This window comes from Oryza glaberrima, chromosome 1 (genome assembly GCF_000147395.1).
Source record: "Oryza glaberrima chromosome 1, OglaRS2, whole genome shotgun sequence".
Classification (NCBI taxonomy): Eukaryota; Viridiplantae; Streptophyta; class Magnoliopsida; order Poales; family Poaceae; genus Oryza; species Oryza glaberrima.
In genome coordinates, this window is record NC_068326.1 from 20238288 (window position 1) to 20261199 (window position 22912).

A 22912-nucleotide genomic window follows, 5' to 3' on the forward strand; every position below is an offset into this window, starting at 1 on the left:
ACGGCAAACATCTCCTCCTGGACATACACGAAGGGATCTGCAGGTCACACGCCGGCGGGCGGACGTTGGTGGGAAAAGCTTTCCGACAAGGGTTTTTCTGGCCGAACGCCTCAAAGACGCCTGCGACATGGTGCAGCGGTGTGAAGCCTATCAATTTTACAGCAAACACACAAAACTGCCAGCGCAAGCGCTCCAGACCATCCCTCTTACTTGGCCATTCACGTGCTGGGGGCTCGATATACTCAGACCATTCCCACGAGGACAGGGTGGCTACAGGTTCCTGTTCGTGGCCATCGACAAATTCACTAAGTGGATTGAAGCGACGCCCACAGGAGAAATCAAGGCCGATAAAGCCATCAAGTTCATCAAAGGGATATTCTGCAGATATGGATTGTCTCACCGCATCATAATAGACAACGGCTCCCAGTTCATCAGTGCCGACTTCCAGGATTACAGCATTGGATTGGGAGTCAAGATTTGCTTCGCCTCGGTTTCTCACCCTCAGAGCAATGGACAAGTCGAAAGGGCAAACGGCATAGTGCTACAAGGGATCAAGACCTGCGTCTATCACAGACTCATGTCACACGACAAGAAGTGGGTCGAAGAACTTCCCTCTGTCCTATGGGCCGTGCGTACCACACCGATAACATCCAATAAGGAGACACCTTTCTTCCTCGTGTATGGCTCGGAGGCTATGCTCCCCACAGAGCTACGACATCAGAGCACATGAGTACAGAAGTACTCCAACGAGGAGCAGGAGGAGCGGTGAAGCGATGATGTGAATCTACTCGAGGAACATCGAGAAAGAGTTGCCGTCAGAGCAGCCAGCTACCAGCAGGCCCTTCGCAATTATCACGAGAAGCGCACCAGAGCACGCACACTTTCGATCGGCGATTACGTCCTCCGACGGGTTCAAAGCCAAGCAGGGCGCAACAAGCTCTCACCCAAATGGGAAGGACCATACACGATCACGCAAGTCTTGTGGCCGGGCGCATTCAAGATTGCAGACGGCGATGGCCGCGAGTTAGCAAATTCTTGGAACATTAATCAATTACGTAAATTTTATGTATAAATCAATAGTATCCATATTTGTAAGATATCTTACGATTTCAATAAAGTTGATTTCAGGTAAAGAATATTGCCAAAGTATTCCTTTCCAATGATCCCTTACCACGACGACACCTAGAGTTGAAACCTATCCTTTTGTCCCTTTACGCCGTCCTGGCAAGGCCTCTGAGGAACCTAAGGGAACTTCGGTTGGGGACGCCCAGAGCAGATAAGGCCTTGTCAGGTTATGCAGAGACAAACGACCAGGTAAGATCTGGTCATGTAAGAGTTCTCAGTTCTCACCGTGCGTATTAACCAAGCCATGTAATCGGAAATTGACTTTTCCAACTTCACGGCTGGGGGCTAGGGTCAGCGCTTTTTCAACCAAGGTAGGTCAAGGGTCCAAGAGCCTTATCCTCCCAGAACGATTCTCTGACGACAAGGCTGGGGTTTAGGGAGAGTGTATGGCTCAAGTGACTGATCGAGGTCGCAAAGTGAGAAAACACTCGTACACAACATACCTAGAGAAATAAAAACTACCAATATGGCCAACGCCAATCCATGGAGTAGAAGACCTTCTCGGCAAGTGGCGCCATCGACTGCGCAAGACCGTCGATTTCCTAGGCGTCCTCCGAGAATGAGAGAACCCTTCACGAAGGAACTCGAGGTTCAGCTGCGGGCGGTGATCTCGGATGCAGGCTAGCACGTGTCCTCCGCGCGTAGCGGCTCGCTCGACGGCACTCCTGCTTCAGGGCCTCGTTGATGCGCTTGCCAATCCCATCGAGTTGGGCACAGGCCCCCTTTATCCATGAGATGTAACCAGCAGCGGACTCCTCGGGATCTTCACGGGGAACTCGGAACTCCCTACAAACTCCCGCCATGGCTGTGCAGCCACTCTTGAGGTACGAGTTGAACCACACCTCGTGACCTCGGAGAGCTTCTATGCCCTGGTCCTTCTTCGCTTCCACAACGGCTCTTTCGAGTTCAGCCACCTCGAATTTCGTCTTCCAATACTGCATTCGACAATCTCGGTCAGCCAACGTGTTCTCGAAATCTGCCCAACACGGAAAGGACTAAGTCAAGCTACTCCTCTCTTTCGAGAACACAGCTAATTAAGTCAATCCAAATACGAGGAGCGAAAGAAATCAAGACACAAACCTAAAGAAGTCATCGCCATGTTCGCCCCCGCGGACGGAACCTGATCGACTTCGACCTCCGGCACGTGCGGCTCAAGCGTGAGCGCCAGAACAACTACCGGCGTATCGGGCTGCCCGCGCTGCTGGACATCCTCGACATAAACATATCTACAATAAAGAAGGTACTCGGAATCACGCGCTGAGAAAACAAGGGAAACGGTTGTTTAAATAAAAACAGTGTCGACCCACAGAAAGTTTTACAACATGAAGATTAAGGAGTACAAGGGAAAGTAAAAACCCTACTCTTCAAAAAGGGGGAGGACATACTCCCCCAAGTCGCCGACTTCCTCCATCGTACCCTTGCGCGCATTATCGGTGGCTCCCCGATCCAACGCCTCTTTGAGGTTCAAGTCGGGATGCGCCAGCCTTATGCACGCAAGGACATGGCACGCCCCGGTGTAGATACCGTTGGACGTCTCCTCGCTGATCCTAGCCGCGTGGCGGAAGGGGATCGCCTCCATCGCCTTAGCCAACTTGGTGAGCAATGACGTCAACGACCACTCGTCAGGGTGCGCCGGGATTGAAATCACGACGCCACATTCGGCAAGTTGGTGCAGGCCAGTGAACGATGTCCGCAACGATCCCCGGATGTCTGTCAGATGGTCCTTGAGCTCCGACATCTGGTGCTCGAGCCTGCGCCGCTGCGTCTCGTTGCTAGCTACCAGCTCCTTCATCTTTTGGAGGTCCTCGCGGGCCTCCGCCAGATCACGCGCCAGCTGATCGGCGCGCTGGTTTGCCGACGCCGCCGCCGCCCGGGCTTCTTTGATCTCGCGGCCTACGCCGTGGGCGCCCGCTTGGAGGATGCGCTCCATCTCAGCCTGGAGCTCCCCCCAAGTGAGGGCATCGGCGGACAGAGGCCGGGCGGTCACGAGGCTAGCGATAGGACTACGTGGTGCCGCCTCCTGGTCCTTGGTAGCGACCACGGCTCCCGTCGAGGTCGCCACAGGGGACACACTGGAAGCAGCATCAGCCCCACTGTGCGCATCTTTCGCCCACGCCATCCTGCGAAGATTTTTCTCTTCTCTATGAGGATAGGTGATCAAGACTTTGAGAACGAAAAATCCTCAAAGACATTTACTTACTTCTCACCGATCATCACCAACCTCTGCCTTCACGGAGGCGGTGGAGACGCACCCGAGTCCTAAGTAGGATGATATGATGTGAGGTTAAGTCGTTCTGACTACGTACTCTAGGACGAAAGAGAAGCTTACCGCCGAGTCCGTCGCCTTCCGGTGGGTCCCGAGCACACAGGAGAACTTTCTTCCCCTCTTCGGAACATTGCAGCGTCTAATGCTTCCTTGGCGGCGCCCTCCTTCAGCGACGTCACCGCCTGGTGATCCACGAGTGGTCCGACGACGTCCGTCAGAGGGAGAGCCTACACAACGTGAAGTCACGACGCGATCTCGAGAAGAAAGATGAAAAGGAATCATCGAGTACACTCACGTTAATCGCGGCAGCGCGTTCGGCTGAGCCCTTGTCGCAGAGTGGGACAGGGATGTTACCCACCTCCGAGGGTCCACTGATCATTATCTGGCCGACGCGGCGCTGCACAGTGTCACTGTCCAGACCTGTAAATCGAGAACGAGAACTCGATAAGTCAGGAAAAACATATGCACTTAAAACAAAATTGGAAATGCGAGGATAAATACCCCGAGGAGAGACCCGGGTCACGTCATTTGGCCCTGAGTAATCGAAGGCCGGATGGGTGCGGGCCTGTAGCGGCTGAATCCACCGACCTATGAAGTCGGCAGCGACTTCATATCCCGACAACCCCCGTTCTCAGAGGTCATCGATGATGTCGATAAAGGATTGGAGGGAGGGAGCCAGGGCGGGTTTAGCAGTCCACTCTGGGATCTTTTCTGGCTGGTCCTCAGGAATAACAAGGACGGGGCCGAGTTCTCTATCTAGATATAGAACCATCTCGTCGTCCACTTGCTGCGAGAAGAAGGGCACTGGAAGGGGATGTAACGCGACTTCAGGCCATCCCGAAGTCGGAATCCGACGCATCCAGATACCCTGTTGGATTCCATCCAACGCAGCTCGTAATAAAAACGGAAGAGATCAAGAAAAGGCTCTACCCCAATGTAGGCCTCGCAAAGATGAGAAAAGATGCTCAGAAAGGCGATGGATTTGGGGTTCAAGTGGAGTAAAGAAAGGCCGTAGAAATTCAAGACAAGAAGAAGAAACTCGGAAGGTGGAGGCAGAAAACCGCAAGAAACGTAATCTTCAACTACAACCATGCGGCCCAAGGTGGGTTCAGGTTCTATACCTCCAGCCTCCCTCTGCATGGTCCCGCGACCGGGGAGGGCACCATCGTCCTGCAGCTTCTTCATGGACACGGTGTTTGAGGAAGACTTCTCGAGGTCCATCGTCGCCGGAGGATCGCCGGAGAATAGGACTAAGGAAGTGAGTTATGGTTTTTGCGGTGAGCGGAGAAGACGAAGAGCGCTAGAAGGCAGGAGAGTTTTCTGGCAAGCAGACTTCAAGTGAATCTCCAAAATTCCCTTAAATAAGCGCACTACCGACGGTGCGTATTCCAAGGAAAGGAGAGAGATTGCCGCCGGAAAATTCTGGGTCCGTTGCGCATGGTAGTTTTTCAGACTTCAATTTAAATTCACTCATGACCGTTGAACTTCATGCGGTGTTGTCAATGGCTCTTTGTCTTTACGATTTTTACACCAGGATCGACCAGATGAGAACGGCAACAATTCCGACATCAGAAGTCGCGATCGATAACATGAGTTCATTTAAATAGAAGTCGGGGGCTACTGTCAGGGTTACGGATAAGGTATACCCTCTATCCTTGGATGTATACTGTATACTGATACGGTATACCCACGCGTATATGGACAGTTTCCGTATACATTAAGGAAATCTATCACGTGATAGGGATGGTATCTATAGATGGAAGGAGTTCTACTCGGACAAGATTGGGTTTTAGCCATATCGTGAGGGGTCCGATGTCTTCGAGTCCTACTTGGAGATCAACTGACCCGCGGTATATAAGGGACCCCCTGGGCAGGACCTAAGGCATTGAATCTTACTGCCAACACAACCACCACAGCCTGCGGAGCGCGCAGGAGCCAAGTCGCCGGGAGACCTAGTCGAACCAACTCGACTACAATCTTGTCGGTATCATCGAGTTCTGCTATTCCCTTTGTAATCTATGGTTTCCATCATATAATCTCATACCAACTGGATTAGAGCTATTACCCATCAAGGGGCCTGAACCAGTATAATTCTTGTCTTTTTTCTGCCTGATGTCGTCTTACGTAGATCCTCGTATCAACAGACCCTAATACCCTATATATCTGGTCTGCGGGTATCCCCCGTCGACACATATATCATTGCACTTCCCATTTTTACTTTAAGATGTTGATTGCTCTCTCTCTCTCTCTCTCCTTGTATGTAGGCCCCACTGGATCCTTCTTGCGATCCATTTAAACGATGGATTCCAAGATAGTTGTCTTCGATGGACTGAGGACCCCGCAAGCCAAGTTCCAATACGTCATTGACACTCTCAATAAGGCACTTGTGAGGTATAAGAATAAGTGTATTTGACACGCTCCGTGTGCAAATACATTTCAGGTTTGGGCCCACCCTTATTGCTTATGCCAGGATCCGGGCATGAGTACATGTGGATTCTACCTAATGAAATTTATGTAGATTTTCATGGATGACAACAACTGGAACATTATGGATGCCGATGTTCGCCATGCTCTTAAGATGTAAATCCAAGTTTCTAAACACACAATACGTTTTCACATCTTCAATCCTTCCATTTGCAAAAATTAAAGCTCCCAACAAGTAAATTGCTACCACATTCTTGCTTTGGCCTTGCTGAACAACTATGTGGATTCATCTCCAATCATATCATCTCGTCAGATGGCTTATACAACATTTCAAAAGCTCCTATTGGGCTCGTGGGTTTCATTGAGGCTGGTTGCCATAGTGACATTTTAGATAGCCGTTCAACAACCAAGGATACGCAGACTTATAATTAGTGGGCATAATGTACCCTTTAAAACCTGCAGTTTGTTAACAAGCTAGTAAACTGTTCTTCCTTTTTTCTAGGGTGAACTGAGGCTTACCTGTATTTTTGTTTTCACCATAAGTAGATTACAAGTAAACTGTTCTTCCTTTTTTTCTAGGGTGAACGAGGATTTGAGCAACTGAGGCTTACTGAAGTTTGAGCAGAGTGAACTGAGAAACACCATGCTGGTAAGAACCATTTTTTCTTCTAATGGAATCATGCGGAGATGGAATTGATGTACGATAACTTGAATGTGGAGATGAATTGCATTTATGTGTGTATGTTTGGAAATTTTTGGATGTGGGATGATGTGAATTTGTGAATTGATGTTTGGAGATGAATTACATATATTGTGAATGGATAATCTGTGAACTAGCTTTTTTTTCTACAAGATTATAGGTGCCGGCTATAAACTTAGAACCGACATGTATTATACTACTCCTACGTAGGTGTCGGTTGGTGTTAATAACCGATACATATAGGCTTGCGAGGGCATCCATTATTTGCCGGTTCTTTAAAAGAACCAGTACCTATAATACCTCTTAGGTGTCAGCTTGTACTAATTAGTGCTGGTGTCGAAACCGACATTAATAGGCCCTTCCGAACCCAACAGCTATGGTAATTCACAGTTCCGTTTCACGGACCAAAGGAATGTTTCCTAACCCCCTCAAAAGAAACGGGGCCAGTACAGGCTGCAAAACGCATCATCCGGTTCTAGAATCTGCAGTATTAGCTATTAGTACCTCCATTCTAGAATATAAACATTTTTAGAGTTGGACATGGTTATTAAGAAAATAGGTAAAAGTGAATGATGGATGGTTGTGATTAGTTGAATAGTGGAGGTAGGTGGGAAAAGTGAATGGTGTAATTGGTTGGGAAGAGAATGTTGGTGGAGAAGTTGTTATATTTTAGGACAAATCTTTAGGACTAAAAATTGTTATATACTAGGACGGATGGAGTACAAACTTATGATGCTGATCATCTACCAGCAACGCAATCATAAAAAGGAAGCTTTTTTTTACAGTATGGACTGTACTACTCTATGAAAAATAAACTCTAGCTACTACTCTAGACATGTGTCTAGATTCGTACTACTCCGTTCCAAAAAAGATAAACCCTAGCTACGAATCTAGATACGTATATATCCAGGTTCATAGCTAGGATTAGGTTTTTTTTTTTACGGAGGAGTAGCTATGATTAGACTCTTTTTTGCGATAGAGGGGTATGATAGTTGACGTGTGATGTGCTTTTACACTGAGGTCTGGTTTAGTTCCCAACTTTTTCTTCGAACTTCCAACTTTTCCATCACATCAAAACTTTCCTACACACAAACTTCCAACTTCCAACTTTTCCGTTACATCGTTCCAATTTCAATCAAAATTTTAATTTTGACGTGTACTAAACACACCCTGAGTGCGTCCAATTGTACTAATATAAAAAAATCAGCTGATCAATCTGCCTCATTCTACAAGGTAGGCTGTACGATGTTTCTGTTGAACAACATTGCCACTTCGTACTGCATCTCCTGTAACCTGACAGGGCTCATACCTGCACCCTAACCTAACATGATTGTACTTTGTACCTTTGCCATTGATCATGAGAGAGTGGACACCCCCTAAGACATCCCTCGTTATTTGAAAGTTATTTAAATACGAAAAATTTTCTTTCCCTCTTAAATGGGAAAAAAACAATTATAAAAGAATTTAAAAACATTTGAGAAGGTAGATTAATATGTGATATATCATGATCAATCCTCAAACATACAAGTTAAAATTTAACTTCTATAAAGTATAAAAAGGAACAAATTAAATTATAACTAATATTCACAATCAAATTTATTTTAAAAAATTGCAGAAGTTAAATTTGCTATTGTATGTTGGTGGGGTATTAATATGTCTCGTTGATTTTTGAAATAAAACTATAACTATTTAAGTGCCATACAAATAACGAGAAAATAACGAGAAGTATCCTTAAGAGTGTAGAATCGTTTCCATGATCATTGCATATCACTATAGGCGTAACAAGTGTAACCTACTAGGGTTTCGCTTATTGTCAGCATTGGGGTTACCGTACCTGGCGACAAGCACAGTTACCATGCGGTAACCATGACAAACCATACAAAATTTATCAAAAATTTAAATTATTTTTAAAATTTATTAGGATTTAATAGAGTTACCACAGTTTTATCTTTTAACTTATCCCAGCAGTAAGAATGATCCGCGATAACCGTGCCGGTTTTTTAAACCCTGTAACCTACTAGTGACGATAGATTTGCATGTTCCTAATGTCGACAGTTTTAGATTTTACCTCGGTTTTCGTTAGCACGCTTTTCAAACTATTAAACGATGAATCCAGTGTGAAAACTTTCGATATAAAAGTTGTTTTAAAATACCAAAAATATTCATGTGTTAAGTTTATAATAATTAAAACTTAATTAATCTTGTGCCAATGATTTTTTTTTTCATTTTACGTGCGTCAACTTGATAATCTTCATCTTCATCCGTTTCATCAATCAGATTCGCAGGTTACAAGAAACGGTCCACATCTTGCTGGGTTCAGGAACCTCATCATGATATTCCCTCCATCCCATTTTAAGGCTGTGTTCGGGGAACCTCTCCTCCCGACACGCAAAACAAAGTTTATTTTATTGCATGATTAATTAAGTATTAACTATTTTTTTAAAAAATAGATTAATATGATTTTTTAAAACAACTTTTATATAGAAAGTTTTCGTATAAATCACACCGTTTAGCAGTTTGAAAAGCGTGCGCGCGGAAAACGAGAGAGATGGGTTGAGAAAATGGAGGAAAGAACCCAACCTAAGTGTAGCTATGGTTTTCCGCACCTAAGTTTGACCATCCATCTTATTTAAATTTTTTTAAAAAAAATTAAAAACATAAGTCACGAGTAAAGTACCATTCATGTTTTATCATCTGATAACAATAAAAATACTAATTATAAAAAAATTTCAAATAAGACAGACGGTCAAAGTTAGACACGAAAACTTATGGTTGCATTTAAAATGGGATGGAGAGAGTTGAGCGCTATTTGAATTTTGAAAAGCAAAAGTTTAACCCCCAAGCTGTTTGATTTACGTACTATTGCAAACTAGGAAACCCGTACTCTAAATTGGCCCTACTTTTGTAGCTGAATTAGGCTGTGTTTAGTTCACGGTAAAATTAGAAGTTTGATTGAAATTGAAACGATGTAATGGAAAAGTTAAAAGTTTATGTGTGTAGAAAAGTTTTAATGTGATGAAAAAGTTAAAAGTTTGATGAAATATTTTGAGACTAAACACGGCGTTAATGTATGGCCACTAGTGCAAACACCCCCCCCCCCCAGGCAATAGTACTGGTTTCCCAGCCGGCACCAATGACGTCATAGAACCGACACTTTGTGCTCTCTCGGATTTAAAAAAAAAAAAGAAGCCGGCTCCATGCTCCAACCATGGAGCCGAGCCGATGCGCATCAATAATCGGGGTTTTTAACTATTTAGCAAATAACTATTTGCCAACCCTATCTCAATGACTATGACAGGTGGGTCCACATGTGTCTATGACATGTGGACCCACATGTGTCTATGACATATGGACACAGTGACAAAAAGTTAATTACCACATCTAAATGTGACAAATGGTTAAATATCTCTCAATAATCCCCCATTCAAGCATGCTTTCACAGATCACAAATCAAGCAGATGAACATTAATAATCCCAATTCAAGCCATCTCTAATCCAATCCATCACCAATCACAGATATGAACAACAGTAATTTCCATCACAAATTATCAACAAACAACAATAGATCCCAGGCCAGCCATCACAGATGAAGAACACAAGCAAGATGCACAAACTCACTCGTCAATCCACGAAGGTCACCGTCGGGGTCCATCTCCACGCGAGGTCACCGCCGAGGTCCCTATCTGCACGAGGTCGCCGCCAACCGCCAGGTCCCTCTCCGCGCGAGGTCGCCGCGGGCCGCGGGCCGCTGGGTCCCTCTTCATGCCGAGGTCGCCGCACCCATCCATCTCCGTGCTGAAGTCCCGCGGGAGGCCGGCCGTCGCGGCCGACGCTGCTCGCCGGCTGGGGGAGGGTCGCGGAGGGGGAGGGGGAGGAGAGGGTGGCGGATCGGAGGAGGAGGAGAGCGGGAAGGGGGCTAGACCGCCAGAGGGGAGGGGGAGGGTAGGGCGCGGCGGAGCAGGGGGCCGGAGGGGAGGGAGCGGCGGAAGAGGCGAAGAGCCCAGGGGGGCGAGGGAGAGGGCGCGGTGGAGTAGGAAAACGCGGATAAGGATAAGGATTGAGGCAGTGAGCGACACGTTCGTGGATAGGAGGATAGCGACGCCAGGTCGATCGGCTCGCCTCGCGGCTCGATTTGGTATAGGTGCCGGTTTTTTACAGAACCGGTACCTATAATATATTATAGGTATCGGCTTTTAATTAACGGCACCTATAATATATTGTAGGTGCTGGTATAAAAAAACCGATACCTATACTTCGTAAAGGTGTCGGTTCTTTATTTTTACATCGTCCGAACAGAAAAGATCTATAGGTGTCGGTTTTAAATGAACCGGCACCTATAAGGCCAGCACGTACGAAGGTTTTTTTAGTAGTGGGCAAAACTCTAGATGCCTCTGAGATGCTCGTAGTACACTCTTCTATCCTCTATGACAGAGATGATATTCTTTTCATGTACTTCATCGGATTATTACGGTGCATTATTTGTTCCAGTATCAAAAAATACGTTTACAAAATTATTAGACCACTTATTCTAAGTTATTTATAGTTTACTTTTAAAAATATTTAATTTATTGACATAATTAAATAGGTAGTAATTAGTAGAATAATCTCCTTCCAATATTTGAGCAGTGTCGCTTCATTAAAAATCATGTGTTTTCTCTGACGAATAGGTTCTCACAGTCACATCGGACTGCCGGAGTAAGAATGTACTAGGATCTCAAAGGTTTCGTCTCCCGTAATACTCCTACTACTAGTGCATGAACCCTATCCTCTAATCACAATTCTAAATGATGTGACTTTCTTAATGATTTTGTGCGTATAACAGGAGTAGGTTGATATCTGAGTCACCTTTTGCATATCCTGTTCGATTTCTACATACGCATCATATCTTGCAGGGATCCTAATTGGCGCGTGCGCGCCGCGCTGGCCCACACGGCCCAATAGGCAGCAAGACACGGTTAGTTTTTTTTCCGAATTTTTTCATATATGTGTAAACTTTCAACTCCGACTTGAAAGCTTTCAACTCCGACTCGAAAACTTTAACTTCGACTTGAAAACTTTCAACTCATATTTGAAAACTTTCAACTCAGATTTAAAAATTTTCAACTCGGGATTCAAAAACTTTCAACTCAGATTCGAAAACTTTCAACTTGAGATTTGAAAACTTTCAACTCGAGATTTAAAAACTTTCAAGTACATATTTGAAAATTTTTAAGTTAAGATTTGAAAAAAATATGAAAACTTTCGACTCAGATTTAAAAACTTTCAACTCGAGATTTGAAAACTTTCGACTCGAGATTTGAAAACTTTCGACTCGAGATTCGAAAACTTTTAACTCGGATTCGAAAACTTTTAACTCGAGATTTGAATACTTTCAAATCAGATTTAAAAATTTTTAGGTTAAGATTTAAAAACTTTCAACTCAAAACATTTTTTTAAAAATAAGTGTACTAAAGATTAAAAAAAGTAATCAGAAAAAAAACCGAAAAAAATCGTAAAAGAAAAAGAAAAAACAAATCGCGAAAAAAAAAACGGCTGATGGGCCTTGGGCCGGGAGCAGCTGGCGCGCGCGCCAACTAGCAACCCCCCATATCTTGTGTGGTCAATGAAGAAAGTAGGAGCAATTCTAGTCTTTTAGGTATCTTCCTTAGGAGCTTCAAATTTTTAATCATCATCCATCTTATACTTAGTCCATATGCTTAAGGAGTTTCTTTAGTTTTACACCAATGCTTTTGTAGAAAGTTTTGCAATGCAAGCAGGATGACTTCAGTCGTTGTCAGAAACTCAGATCTATCACAAATCGATGTGAGTTTCATAAATGAATGACGCGCAAGTGGTGACATTCATGATTCATTATTTTCTTTTTAAAAAAAAAAACTAGTGGTGCCATTCATTATTTGGGATTGTTTATCTCTCTTGTGGAGCCGTACGTATTCACAAAAGATCTGGATTAAGATCTTATTAGTACTACTACTGTGTAACTGTAAACTCATCAGCTTTTCCACCTACCAAAAACAGTAGACAATGCCGACTGATTGTTTTTCTAAGGAGAAACTACAAATCCTCCAAGAAAAAGAAAATGTTAAACACTCACTCGATCCCTAGAATATCTAGAGCATGTCTTCCTTCATTTGCTTTCTTACCTGCAGTAGACTTATGGTGTTGATAAAGGCCATCTCTCCCCGGTTACACAAAGAACGACAGTACGCCAGGGAATTTTGCTTACCAATCCAGGGTGAAAATTAAGCTATGAGACCTCTGTAGGAAAGATCCAATTCTTAGCGTTTTAGGGGTGACATGGCACAACCCCTAGCCAACTTTTAATAAATGATGCAGGTTATTGAGTTCCAATGATCTAGGATGTAGGGTATGTGAAGGAAATAAAGTATACGCACAAAAAAAAACTTTTAAGCCCTAAAGTATTAAATATAGATTAAAAAAATAACTAATTACACAGATTACGACTAATTTGTGAGACGGATCTTTTAAGCCTAATTACTCTATGATTTAACAATGTGGTACTACAGTAAATATTTGCTAATGATGAATTAATTAGGCTTAATAAATTTGTCTCGCGGTTTACTGACGGTCTGTAATTAGTTTTTTTATTAGGGTATGAATACCCTATATAATACTCAATATGGCACACCAAAGCTTTACACCCCTAGATCTAAACACTGCCTTAATATAACTGATCTAGGAGTTACAATATAGGGGTGACCCGAACATGTGCAGCTTTTTTTTTTTTTTTTTTTTTTTTTTTTTTTTTTTTTTTTTTTTTTTTGTGGTGAGCGACAATCATCGGTCGTATAAGTTGGCGGTGAGCTCTCTTCAATGATGGAAGGATGCTTGGAATTTTCTTGGTGTTGATCTCTGGGGTGAAGGCCCTAATATTAGGTTATTTGAATTCAACAACACCGATATTTGTTTGTTGACTTCTTGTTGAAGGTATCATCTTATACTGATGAAAATCCAGCATTAATATTTTAGATCGGCTCAGATGACATCGATGGACAAACGATGATTACTTCTTGTATGCGTTGTTTTGGAGTATAGCCTAAACTCTAGTCTTCTCTTCATTATTGTAATATAGCAAAATGTCAGAAGACAACATGATATATTCATGTTGCCTATGTTTTTTTTAAAAAAAAAAAACTTTCTTTTGCTTTTTCGTTGTTTGGTTGTGTGCATCCTCGATGCAGAGGCAGGATGTTTTCGTTGAATAATGAAATATTCCATTACGTAAAAAATAAAAATTGATGATAGAAAAAAAGAAATGTTTGATTTAAAATAAAGCAAAGAATAAAAAGTTATTTAAAACGAAGCGAGTATTTTAATTCCAAAATATGAGAGAAAATAGGCCAGTGGCATAGAAGATGTCATAAACAGTGGTAATCAACTTAAATAAAACAAATAAAAGAATCGTCTGGATTTATACTTCTTATTTGAAAATTTCTTTGAATTAGTAACATCTTTGTGCAATTGTGCTGAAAAGGAACGAACAGAAGGAGAGATGGGAACCGCAGTCGAGTAGTACTAGTAGGAATACGGAAAAAGAGGTTTGATGGATAAGTGAGATATATCCAGGACGGATAAGTCATGGATAAATAGCGTCCAACACAGGGCCATAGACTTGAAAATATTATTGACAAGTACCAACTCCGTCCCATATTACTTATCGTTTTGAGTTTTTATTTGTAATGTTTGGTCATTCGTCTTATTCAAAAGATTTTAAAATTATTATTTATTTTTTTATTTATTTTATTATCAAAAGTACTTTAAGTTTAACTTATTTTTTTATATTTGCACTAATTTTTTAAATATAACGAATTGTCAAACGCTACAAGAAAAAAAAGTTAAAGTGACCATTAATATGGGACAGGGTAGTAGTTTATGTTTAGTTCACACTAAAATTGGAAGTTTGGTTAAAATTGAAACGATACGACGGAAAAGTTAAAAGTTTACGTGTGTAGAAAAATTTTGATTTAATAGAAAAGTTGAAAGTTTGAATAAAAATTTTGGAACTAAAGCAAAGGCACAACCTGATCGCGCGATGTGCGCTGCGTGGGGTCGCCCTCCGTGCAGTTCAGGACTTGAGGGACAGAGACTGAACGGAGCTGAGATAGATCATCATGAATGATGAATTCATGGTCATCACGCCAACCGGATCTAAAACTTGAAAGCGAACCATTTTTTTACCAACAATGATGCCAAGCAAGCAAAGCAGCAGGCAACGAGCTGCAGGTTTGAAATCTCAGGCTAGTCTGGCTCAGGTGCGGATTATTAGTAAAGAGATTTTAAAATTTGAAACATTTACTCCTTCCGTCCTAAAAAAAGGCAAACCTGGACTTCCGTTCTAACATTTGACTATCCGTCTTATATAAATTTTTTTATAATTAATATTTTCATCGTTGTTAGATGATAAAACATGATTAATACTTTATGCGCGACTTATCTTTTTAATTTTTTTCATGATTTTTTCAAATAAGACGGACGGTTAAACGTTGGACACGGAAACCACGGTTTATCTTTTTTTTTTGGGACGGAGGGAGTATATTCCAAAAATAGTTTAAAGAAAAGATGATTTTAAGGAAAAAAAACAATACTTGTTTCGTTAAGCATCGCAAGAGGAAAATTGGACAGCGAAATTGGCGATGTAAATCCGCTAAAATTAATCCAAAACTTAGACTGTGTCCGGTATAACTCTAGATCACTCGTGCTAGATTTAGACTTTCCAAAGTTAAATTATAGTTATTTAAAATATAATCAAAATAATTTACTTATCTATGTAATCACATTTCTAGATCCATAATTTCTAAAATTAATAATAATGATCTATAATTTCTAAAGTTAAAAATACCGAGCTGTAAAAACTTTTGGAGCCAGAGCTGTATGGCGGATCAGATAAAACATCAGTTTATTATTACATCGGTAGGTCCCGGCACGAAGCGCCTCGCCTCCTCCGGCCAAAGAATTTCAGCGCTAGCCGGCAAAACGCGCGCACCCAGCAACACAGTATTCTCAAACTATTTTAAATTTAACTAAATTTATAAATAAATATAGTATAATATTTGTAATATCAAATTAGTTTCATTAAATTAATAATTGAATATAGTTTTATAATAAATTTGTCTTGGGTTAAAAATATTATTATTATTACTCTACAAACTTAATCAAACTTAAAGCAGTTTGACTTTAACCAAAATCAAAATGTTTTGTAACCTGAAACGGAACAGAGGTAGTATTTTTTATCCATTTAACACATACTAATAAAAGAAACTAAGCCTGCTTTCAGAGGATGAAGTTCGAGGTTTGATTTTACGGCGCATATAAAACTAGATAATCCATTAGTGCATAACTAATCAAATATTAATTATTATAAACTTGATTTATTTATTTTTAAGAAACTTTCATATAAACCATTTAACAATTTAAAAAATATGCTAACAGAAAACAGGAAAATTACAATTCAGAGTTAGAAAATAGAAGATGGTGTAAGAGTATCCTACTCTAACAAATCTTAATGAATCTATTTTTCATATTACCTATTTTCATTATATTTTTACCTTACTTTTATAAACCTTGATAAGTACAATAATAACTATTTAAAGAAGTAAATTTATTTTGGATAAACGAATGGAGGTAAAAGTGAACTTATTTTGGGAGATTGTCTCCTCTGTATATAGAGAGATGGGGAGAGATGGGGAGAGGCGGGTGAGAAGCGCACGGCACGGGTGATTGAATTTGCATCCATGGAGTCGGGCTACGGCTTCCGCTTCTCCGACGACGACGTGGTGGGTCGGTGGGTCAGCTACCTGTTCGTCGCCGGTCGCCGCTCGCCGGCGCTGCCGTTTCTTGGAGCTATGTTTGATTTCTTTTTTTTGTTTGGTTGGATTTTGGATTTGCAGGAGTCGGCGAGCTCGCTGACGGTGGGGGAGCGGCTGTGCGCGGCGTTCCTGCCGTTCGTCGCCATTGCCGAGGCCGTCTTCTTCGCGCTCACCGACTGCCTCGCCGACCTCCTCCCTCCGTCCACCGCCACCGCCGCCTCCCGCCACCGCCGCTCCGCCGCTTCCTCCTACCTCGCCGCCGTCGCCAAGAAATGGAACCACCATCAAAACCAGCAGCGTGGCAGGGTCGGCATCGGCTGCACCTCCCTCACCCTCCGCCAGCTCGCCCGCCTCGCCGACGAATCCAGATGCTGTAATTTCTAATTTCACCCCCCCCCCCCCCCCCATTGTATTGTTTGTATCGCCTTCTTCTTCTCGAGTCCAATTTCGCAATGTGGTCCGATCTGATCCGGTGTTTGGTGTCAATTGCATCGGATCAAGTCTCCGTGAACGAGGTGGAGGCGCTGTTCGAGCTCTACAAGAAGATCAGCTGCTCCATCATCGACGACGGACTCATCCACAAGGTTTGTGTTCCTGTCAATTTGTCATCTTGGATTAGGTTAATGTGACAACAATTTCTTTCTTTCGATACATTCTTTGGTGGCGAGAATTCTCGGTGATTATCGAATAAACTAATAGTTTTTTGAGAGGTTATGCTCTGCACTTCGATGTCTGCTCTTGGTCTCTGAAAATTGGGTTCGTCAGGCGAAAAGAATGATCGATTGATTGTTTAGTAGTCGGTTTTAAGAAGGCAATGTTGCAATTTGACCCGGTAAAAAAAATTGCAACTCGGTTACACTAGATCGACCGATGCAGAGGTGTTGCACTGCACGCAATGGATTAGTGGGTCACCCATGGAGCATTATTGTATTTTGGTTTCACAACCCATAGAATTTTTTTGCCTCTAGTTTACTTTGTCACAGCTTGCATGTCGGGTGGCTCCCATGTGCAATTTGACCATAGAATAGTTCCTGCATCTCAGATTGTTTGGTTGGCATGTTCGTTCTCATGGTACACTTTGTGAGCAACTGTAATGCTGATTGGTAAGGGGAAGGCATGGCATGGCTGTTTTTTCGTTAAGAAAACACTGTAGTATCTTTGCAATACGATCATTCGAAGTCAACACAGAAACCATTTAATTTGGCTTTTCAGGAGCATCGTGATTTATTGGAGTGAACGGTTTTTTTTTGTAAATAAAAACTTGAGAAAGACAAACAAAATCTGAAATGCTCTCTATGCTGGATTTGTCATACGTAACAGTTCCTATGTTGAATTGTTCTTTAGGAAGAGCTCCAGCTGGCATTGTTTAAGACTCCAAGCGGCCAGAATCTTTTTCTTGATAGGGTGAGTGTTTACTTCATTTGCTCCCTTTAGTACTATAAATTTTATTTGACCATTTACCACTTCATGCACTATGTTTTCCATTGATCTCCTTTTAATTGTTAGTTTATTTCCATGGCATGTTACTTTCAGAGAGTATAAGTATAACCACTGAAAGAAATTCTCTCTTATACAGGTTTTTGATTTATTCGATGAAAAGAAAAATGGTGTAATAGAGTTTGATGAGTTTATTCATGCTCTTAGCGTCTTCCATCCATTGGCACCATTAGAAGACAAGATAAATTGTAAGTACACTTCTTTCAGACACTACCTTCTTAAATTCATGTATCGAGGTATATTTACAATAAGGCCTCCCTTTGGATTGTTTCAGTTGCATTTAGGTTGTATGACTTGAGACAAACCGGGTTTATTGAGCGTGAGGAGGTTAGTTCATCAAGCACTCTGTATTAATTTGCAACAAGTATGTTATTTGTGTTCTACTACAAATCTGGTAGTGACGGCATGTCTGTTTTGCAGGTTATGCAAATGGTTATCGCTATTTTGACGGAATCTGATATGAAATTGTCAGAAGAACTTCTCGAGGCCATTATTGATAAGGTGATCAATCATTTCCTCGGCCCTGTCCTATGTGAACATGCCCTTTTTGCTACATGGATTTAAGTTTTGCTACATTTTTTATATATTTCAGACATTTGAAGATGCTGATGCCGATAGGGATGGAAAAATAAACCAACAAGAATGGAAGGAATTTGTATTGCGGCATCCTAATCTATTGAAGAACATGACGCTACCCTATCTAAGGTATTAAATATGAGCTTGAGAGCTTTATGAACTGGACTATTAAGTTCTGTCAAATATATACTCTTGTGCAGAGAAATCTCATCTGGAAACTACTGCTAAATTGTTTGAAAAAATACCAGTCAAGACTTCATTAAATTCCTCGTTATTTACTTTGTTATTTTTTTGTCCATCTTATACTACAGGGACATCACGACAGTTTTCCCTAGTTTTGTCTTCAACACCGCGGTTGAAGATTGAACATAATCTAGGAATCACTTGAAGGTTGAACCGCGCAAGATCCCCGGATGATGGTGACAGGTTGCCTGCTGATCCTGCCAACTTTTTGCTGCATGTTTCTTGGCCAGCTCTCAGGAAAGGAAACAGATATGAGAATTCATCATGAGCCCTCGCTGAAGAACAACAATTCGAGATTGTTAATCAAGATCAATGCTTTGAGACTCAATTTTTCTGCAAACTGAGGCTCATCTATGACAGCAAATTGGTAAACTTTTAGGGTGCGTTTGGTTGCAAAGATGGGGTGGGATGGGATGGGACGAACCCACTTTTGGGGTTGTTTGGTTGAGGGGTGAGTGGGATGGGTTGGTCCCTAGAGAGGAATATTCCTCTCAGATCCGGGACCAACCGATCCGGGAAATTCTGGCGGACGAACTCGTCCCAGTTGGGACGAGCGAACGGCGTGACGACGCCTTGCTTGTGTGCTCGCCCTGCTCGAGCTCGGGGCCAGCCTGCGCGCTCACCATACTCGCCCTCAGGAGCAGCGGTAGACACCGGCGGGCTCGGCGACGTCGACGGCGACCGCGGGCGGGCTCGGCGACGTCGACGGCAACTGCGGCCGCGGCGGGCTCGGCGATGGCGGCTGTGGTGGGCTCGATGACGGCGGCAACCACGGGGGGCTTGGCTCGACGGCCGCGAGGGCTCCGCGACGGCGACCGCGGGAGGCTCGATGACGGCGACCGCAGGGGGCTCGACGACGACGACCACGACCGCGGCCACGGGTGCTCGGCGACGGCAACCACGGGGGGCTCGGCTAGGCGACCGCGGGGGGCTCGGCGACGGCGACTGCGGGAGGCACAACAACGGCAACCGCAGGGGGGCTAGATGACGGCGACCACGGGGGGCTCGATGACGGTGGCCACGGGGGCTCGGTGACGGCGACCGCTGGGGGCTCGGCTCGGTGACCGCGGGGGGCTGGACGACGGCGACCGCGGGGGGCTCAGCGACGGCGACGGCGGATCCAGTGGTGGGGAGGGCGGTGGAGGTGGATCCGCATCCTCTGCCTGCTTGCCGCCGGCATGCTCCTTCGCCCGCCCGACACAGTGATAGCAAACAGCTGACGGTGATAGCAAACGGCGCCCATCCCATCTCTACCTCATCCCTTCAACCAAACAAAAAAATTGGGATTGTCCCATCCTACAAACCAAATAAGTAAATGGAATCATCCCAACCCCAAAATCAGGAATGGTTTCATCCCATCCCACCTAGTCCCGAAACCAAACACATGCTTAGCAGACAATCAAGTTCGTGTACATACATCCTCTCGGTAGTTCAGGATTCAGGAGCAAAGGAGTGATCAACTGTATATATGATTGATTGTAGGACTCAGGGGAAATTCAACGTTTTTTTATCCGGTCAGTTTGGGAATTATCATTCCAGTTTCTCCTTCTCTATTGGACTTCAAGTTATATACACTGTGATTGGATCATGCTCTTTTTAGTTTTTAGGGTAGTTGGCTGAACTTTCTACTTCATCCATGCAACCATGCTACTTCAAAGATCGATTGACAATTGACGCTGAATACTTATGGTAGAAAACACACGGTTGCATTTCTCTAAACACACTGATTAGGGCAAACACAGATTAGTTTATTTTGTGGCTATAAACCTTTCTGAGACGCATGCTTTTTGCTTGCTGGATGATTACTGTGACGACTCAGTGACAGACAAGCTGCCAAGTGTTCCAACCCTACCAGCCAATAGTCACCTGATGGCGACAACATTAGCCTTTACTTTTATAAAGTAAGCTAAGTAGTGCCTGCTGTTCTTTGGGTGATGCAAGCGACATATACCAGTTTCTTGCAAGGTACAGCCAGCATCGCACATCATAAGACACTACTACTCGAATATGTTATCTCCATGGCCCATAATAATTTCCCAATACAATCATGCCAGTAATTAGTTCTTTAATTCCAATCATGCTGCAACCTAAAGTTGAGTATGTATATGATAAGATTGCGCCATTGCGACATGCCGGGCGGTTCAGGTCCAGTCGTTATAACCACTAGTAATTTGCTGAGAGTAACCCTTACCATCAATGTTACATTATACTACCTCCGTCCCCTAATACCAGGGATATTCACTATTTTCTTTTAACGTTTGATCACTCGTTTTATTTAAATAATTTGTGCAAATATAAAAAACGAAAAGCTGTATTTAAAGTACTTTGGATAATAAAGTAAGTCACAAATAAAATAAATAATAATTCCAAAATTTTTTAAATAAGATGAATGGTTAAACAGTACAAATAAAATGTCAAATCCCTTATATTAGGAGATGGACGAAGGGAGTAAATAACAAAATTCCAGGACATAGAATGGACCCCATTAATAGCTGACGACCACTTTTAGGTCCAAAACACATCAAATTTATCGGAGGTCGATTTATCTTGATCTATATCAGTATTAATTACACAATCTAAGAGAGCTTTCCCGTGTTAAATAGAAAAAAATAGCCATCTATTAGATGATCATATTATTATGGTTGTATATTGTATTGAGAATTCGTTTTAGACAAAACATGACTTTGATTAAAAAAATTACCGTGGACTTAACTTTTATTTAGATGAAACATCACTTATAAAAGAATGGTCCATATCATGTTCAAACCGAGCAAAACTTGATATTTATCTCTACTATTATAAAAATTAAAGATGTTTTTGCCTGTATTTTGGTCTGTCATCTGTGTTTGAGTCGGTTATAAAAATTGAAGATGTTTCCGTAGTTCGTCATCCGTGTTTGAGTCGGTTTTAATTTTATGTTTTGGTTTTAATCTATCTCTTCTCTACTATTATAAAAATTGAAGATGTTTTTGCCGGTATTTTGGTATGTCGTCCGTGTATGAGTCGGTTTTTAAGTTCGTTTGCTTTTGGAAATACATATCCGTATTTGAGTCGGTCTTTAAGATCGTTCACTTTTGGTAATACAGAAGTAATCATATAAGAAATTTGATTAAAAAAACTCGCATACTAATTTAATACGATCGGACTGCTTACTGCAGCTCATGATTTTCTAAAAATATATATATCCAAGCGAACTCCAACAATGAATTTTATCTTAACTAAACCATATAACAATAATAAGATTAAAATAGATTTCACCCGTTGCAACGCACGGATATCTTTTCTAGTTAATTCCAAATTTTAGAATTATTAAATCAGAAATCGTACTAAATTCGGACTCTAACACATATATAAGTAGAAACTTATTCATAAAATATTAAATTTAAAAATTGCAATGGAGGATATTTATTAGGATGGATTCTACATATTATTCTGCATTTTTAATAAAATGGAATATTTTGTCCTTAATATTCTAAACAATTTTTACACTTAACTTTGAACAAAATCTAGAGGCGAAGTAGACATAATTAAGGCTGATGCGAGTTCACAGATTAGTGACTAGTTGATATGCTAATTGAAGTGATTTTTTAAAAGAAACGACATAATTAGTAGCATCATAGAAAAAAAAAATCAATATTCCATACACGGTCCCGGTATTAACGAGAGCATAAAAAACGTTATAGATGGCCCTATCCATGATTCCCCCATCTTCTACTTAGGCCCTGTTTAGTTCTCAAAATAAAAATTTTTACACTGTCATGTAGAATGTTTGGACACATACATAGAGTATTAAATGTAGAAAAAACCCAATTACATAGATTGCGTGTAAATTGCGAGACGAATCTTTTAAGCCTAATTGCGCCATGATTTGACGACAATATGGTGCTACCGTAAACAATTGCTAATGACAGATTAATTAGGCTTAATAAATTCGTCTCGCGGTTTCCTGGTGGAATCTGTAATTTGTTTTGTTATTAGACTACATTTAATACTTCAAATATGTATCCGTATATCCGATGTGATAACCAAACCCAAAAATTTTCCCCAACTAAACAAGGCCTTATTTGAATTTTGAGAAAACGGACGATATGTTACTCCATTCGCGTGGTTCGATGAGAAGCCACTCAATAGGATACACCAAATAAAATACCACTTAATACATTGTCTTCTGATTAGAATGTCACTTTGGAGGGTTTTAAGACCAAAACGGCCCTGGCTAGCTGAGCGGAGAGAGAGAGAGAGGGGAGCGGGCGCGGC

General features: G+C 42.2%; 1 protein-coding gene across 1 annotated transcript; it reads left to right on the forward strand.

Annotated features, from left to right (window-relative positions):
- Nucleotides 1–16183: 16183 nt before the first annotated feature.
- Nucleotides 16184–20363, forward strand: LOC127782095 (calcineurin B-like protein 9). Its single transcript, XM_052309163.1, has 9 exons — nucleotides 16184–16306; nucleotides 16421–16712; nucleotides 16841–16923; nucleotides 17684–17743; nucleotides 17916–18024; nucleotides 18111–18163; nucleotides 18257–18337; nucleotides 18429–18541; nucleotides 18724–20363. The coding sequence occupies exons 1-9, from the start codon at nucleotides 16265–16267 to the stop codon at nucleotides 18776–18778; spliced, it is 888 nt and encodes a 295-aa protein (XP_052165123.1). The 5' UTR covers nucleotides 16184–16264; the 3' UTR covers nucleotides 18779–20363.
- The last annotated feature ends 2549 nt before the right edge of the window (nucleotides 20364–22912 follow it).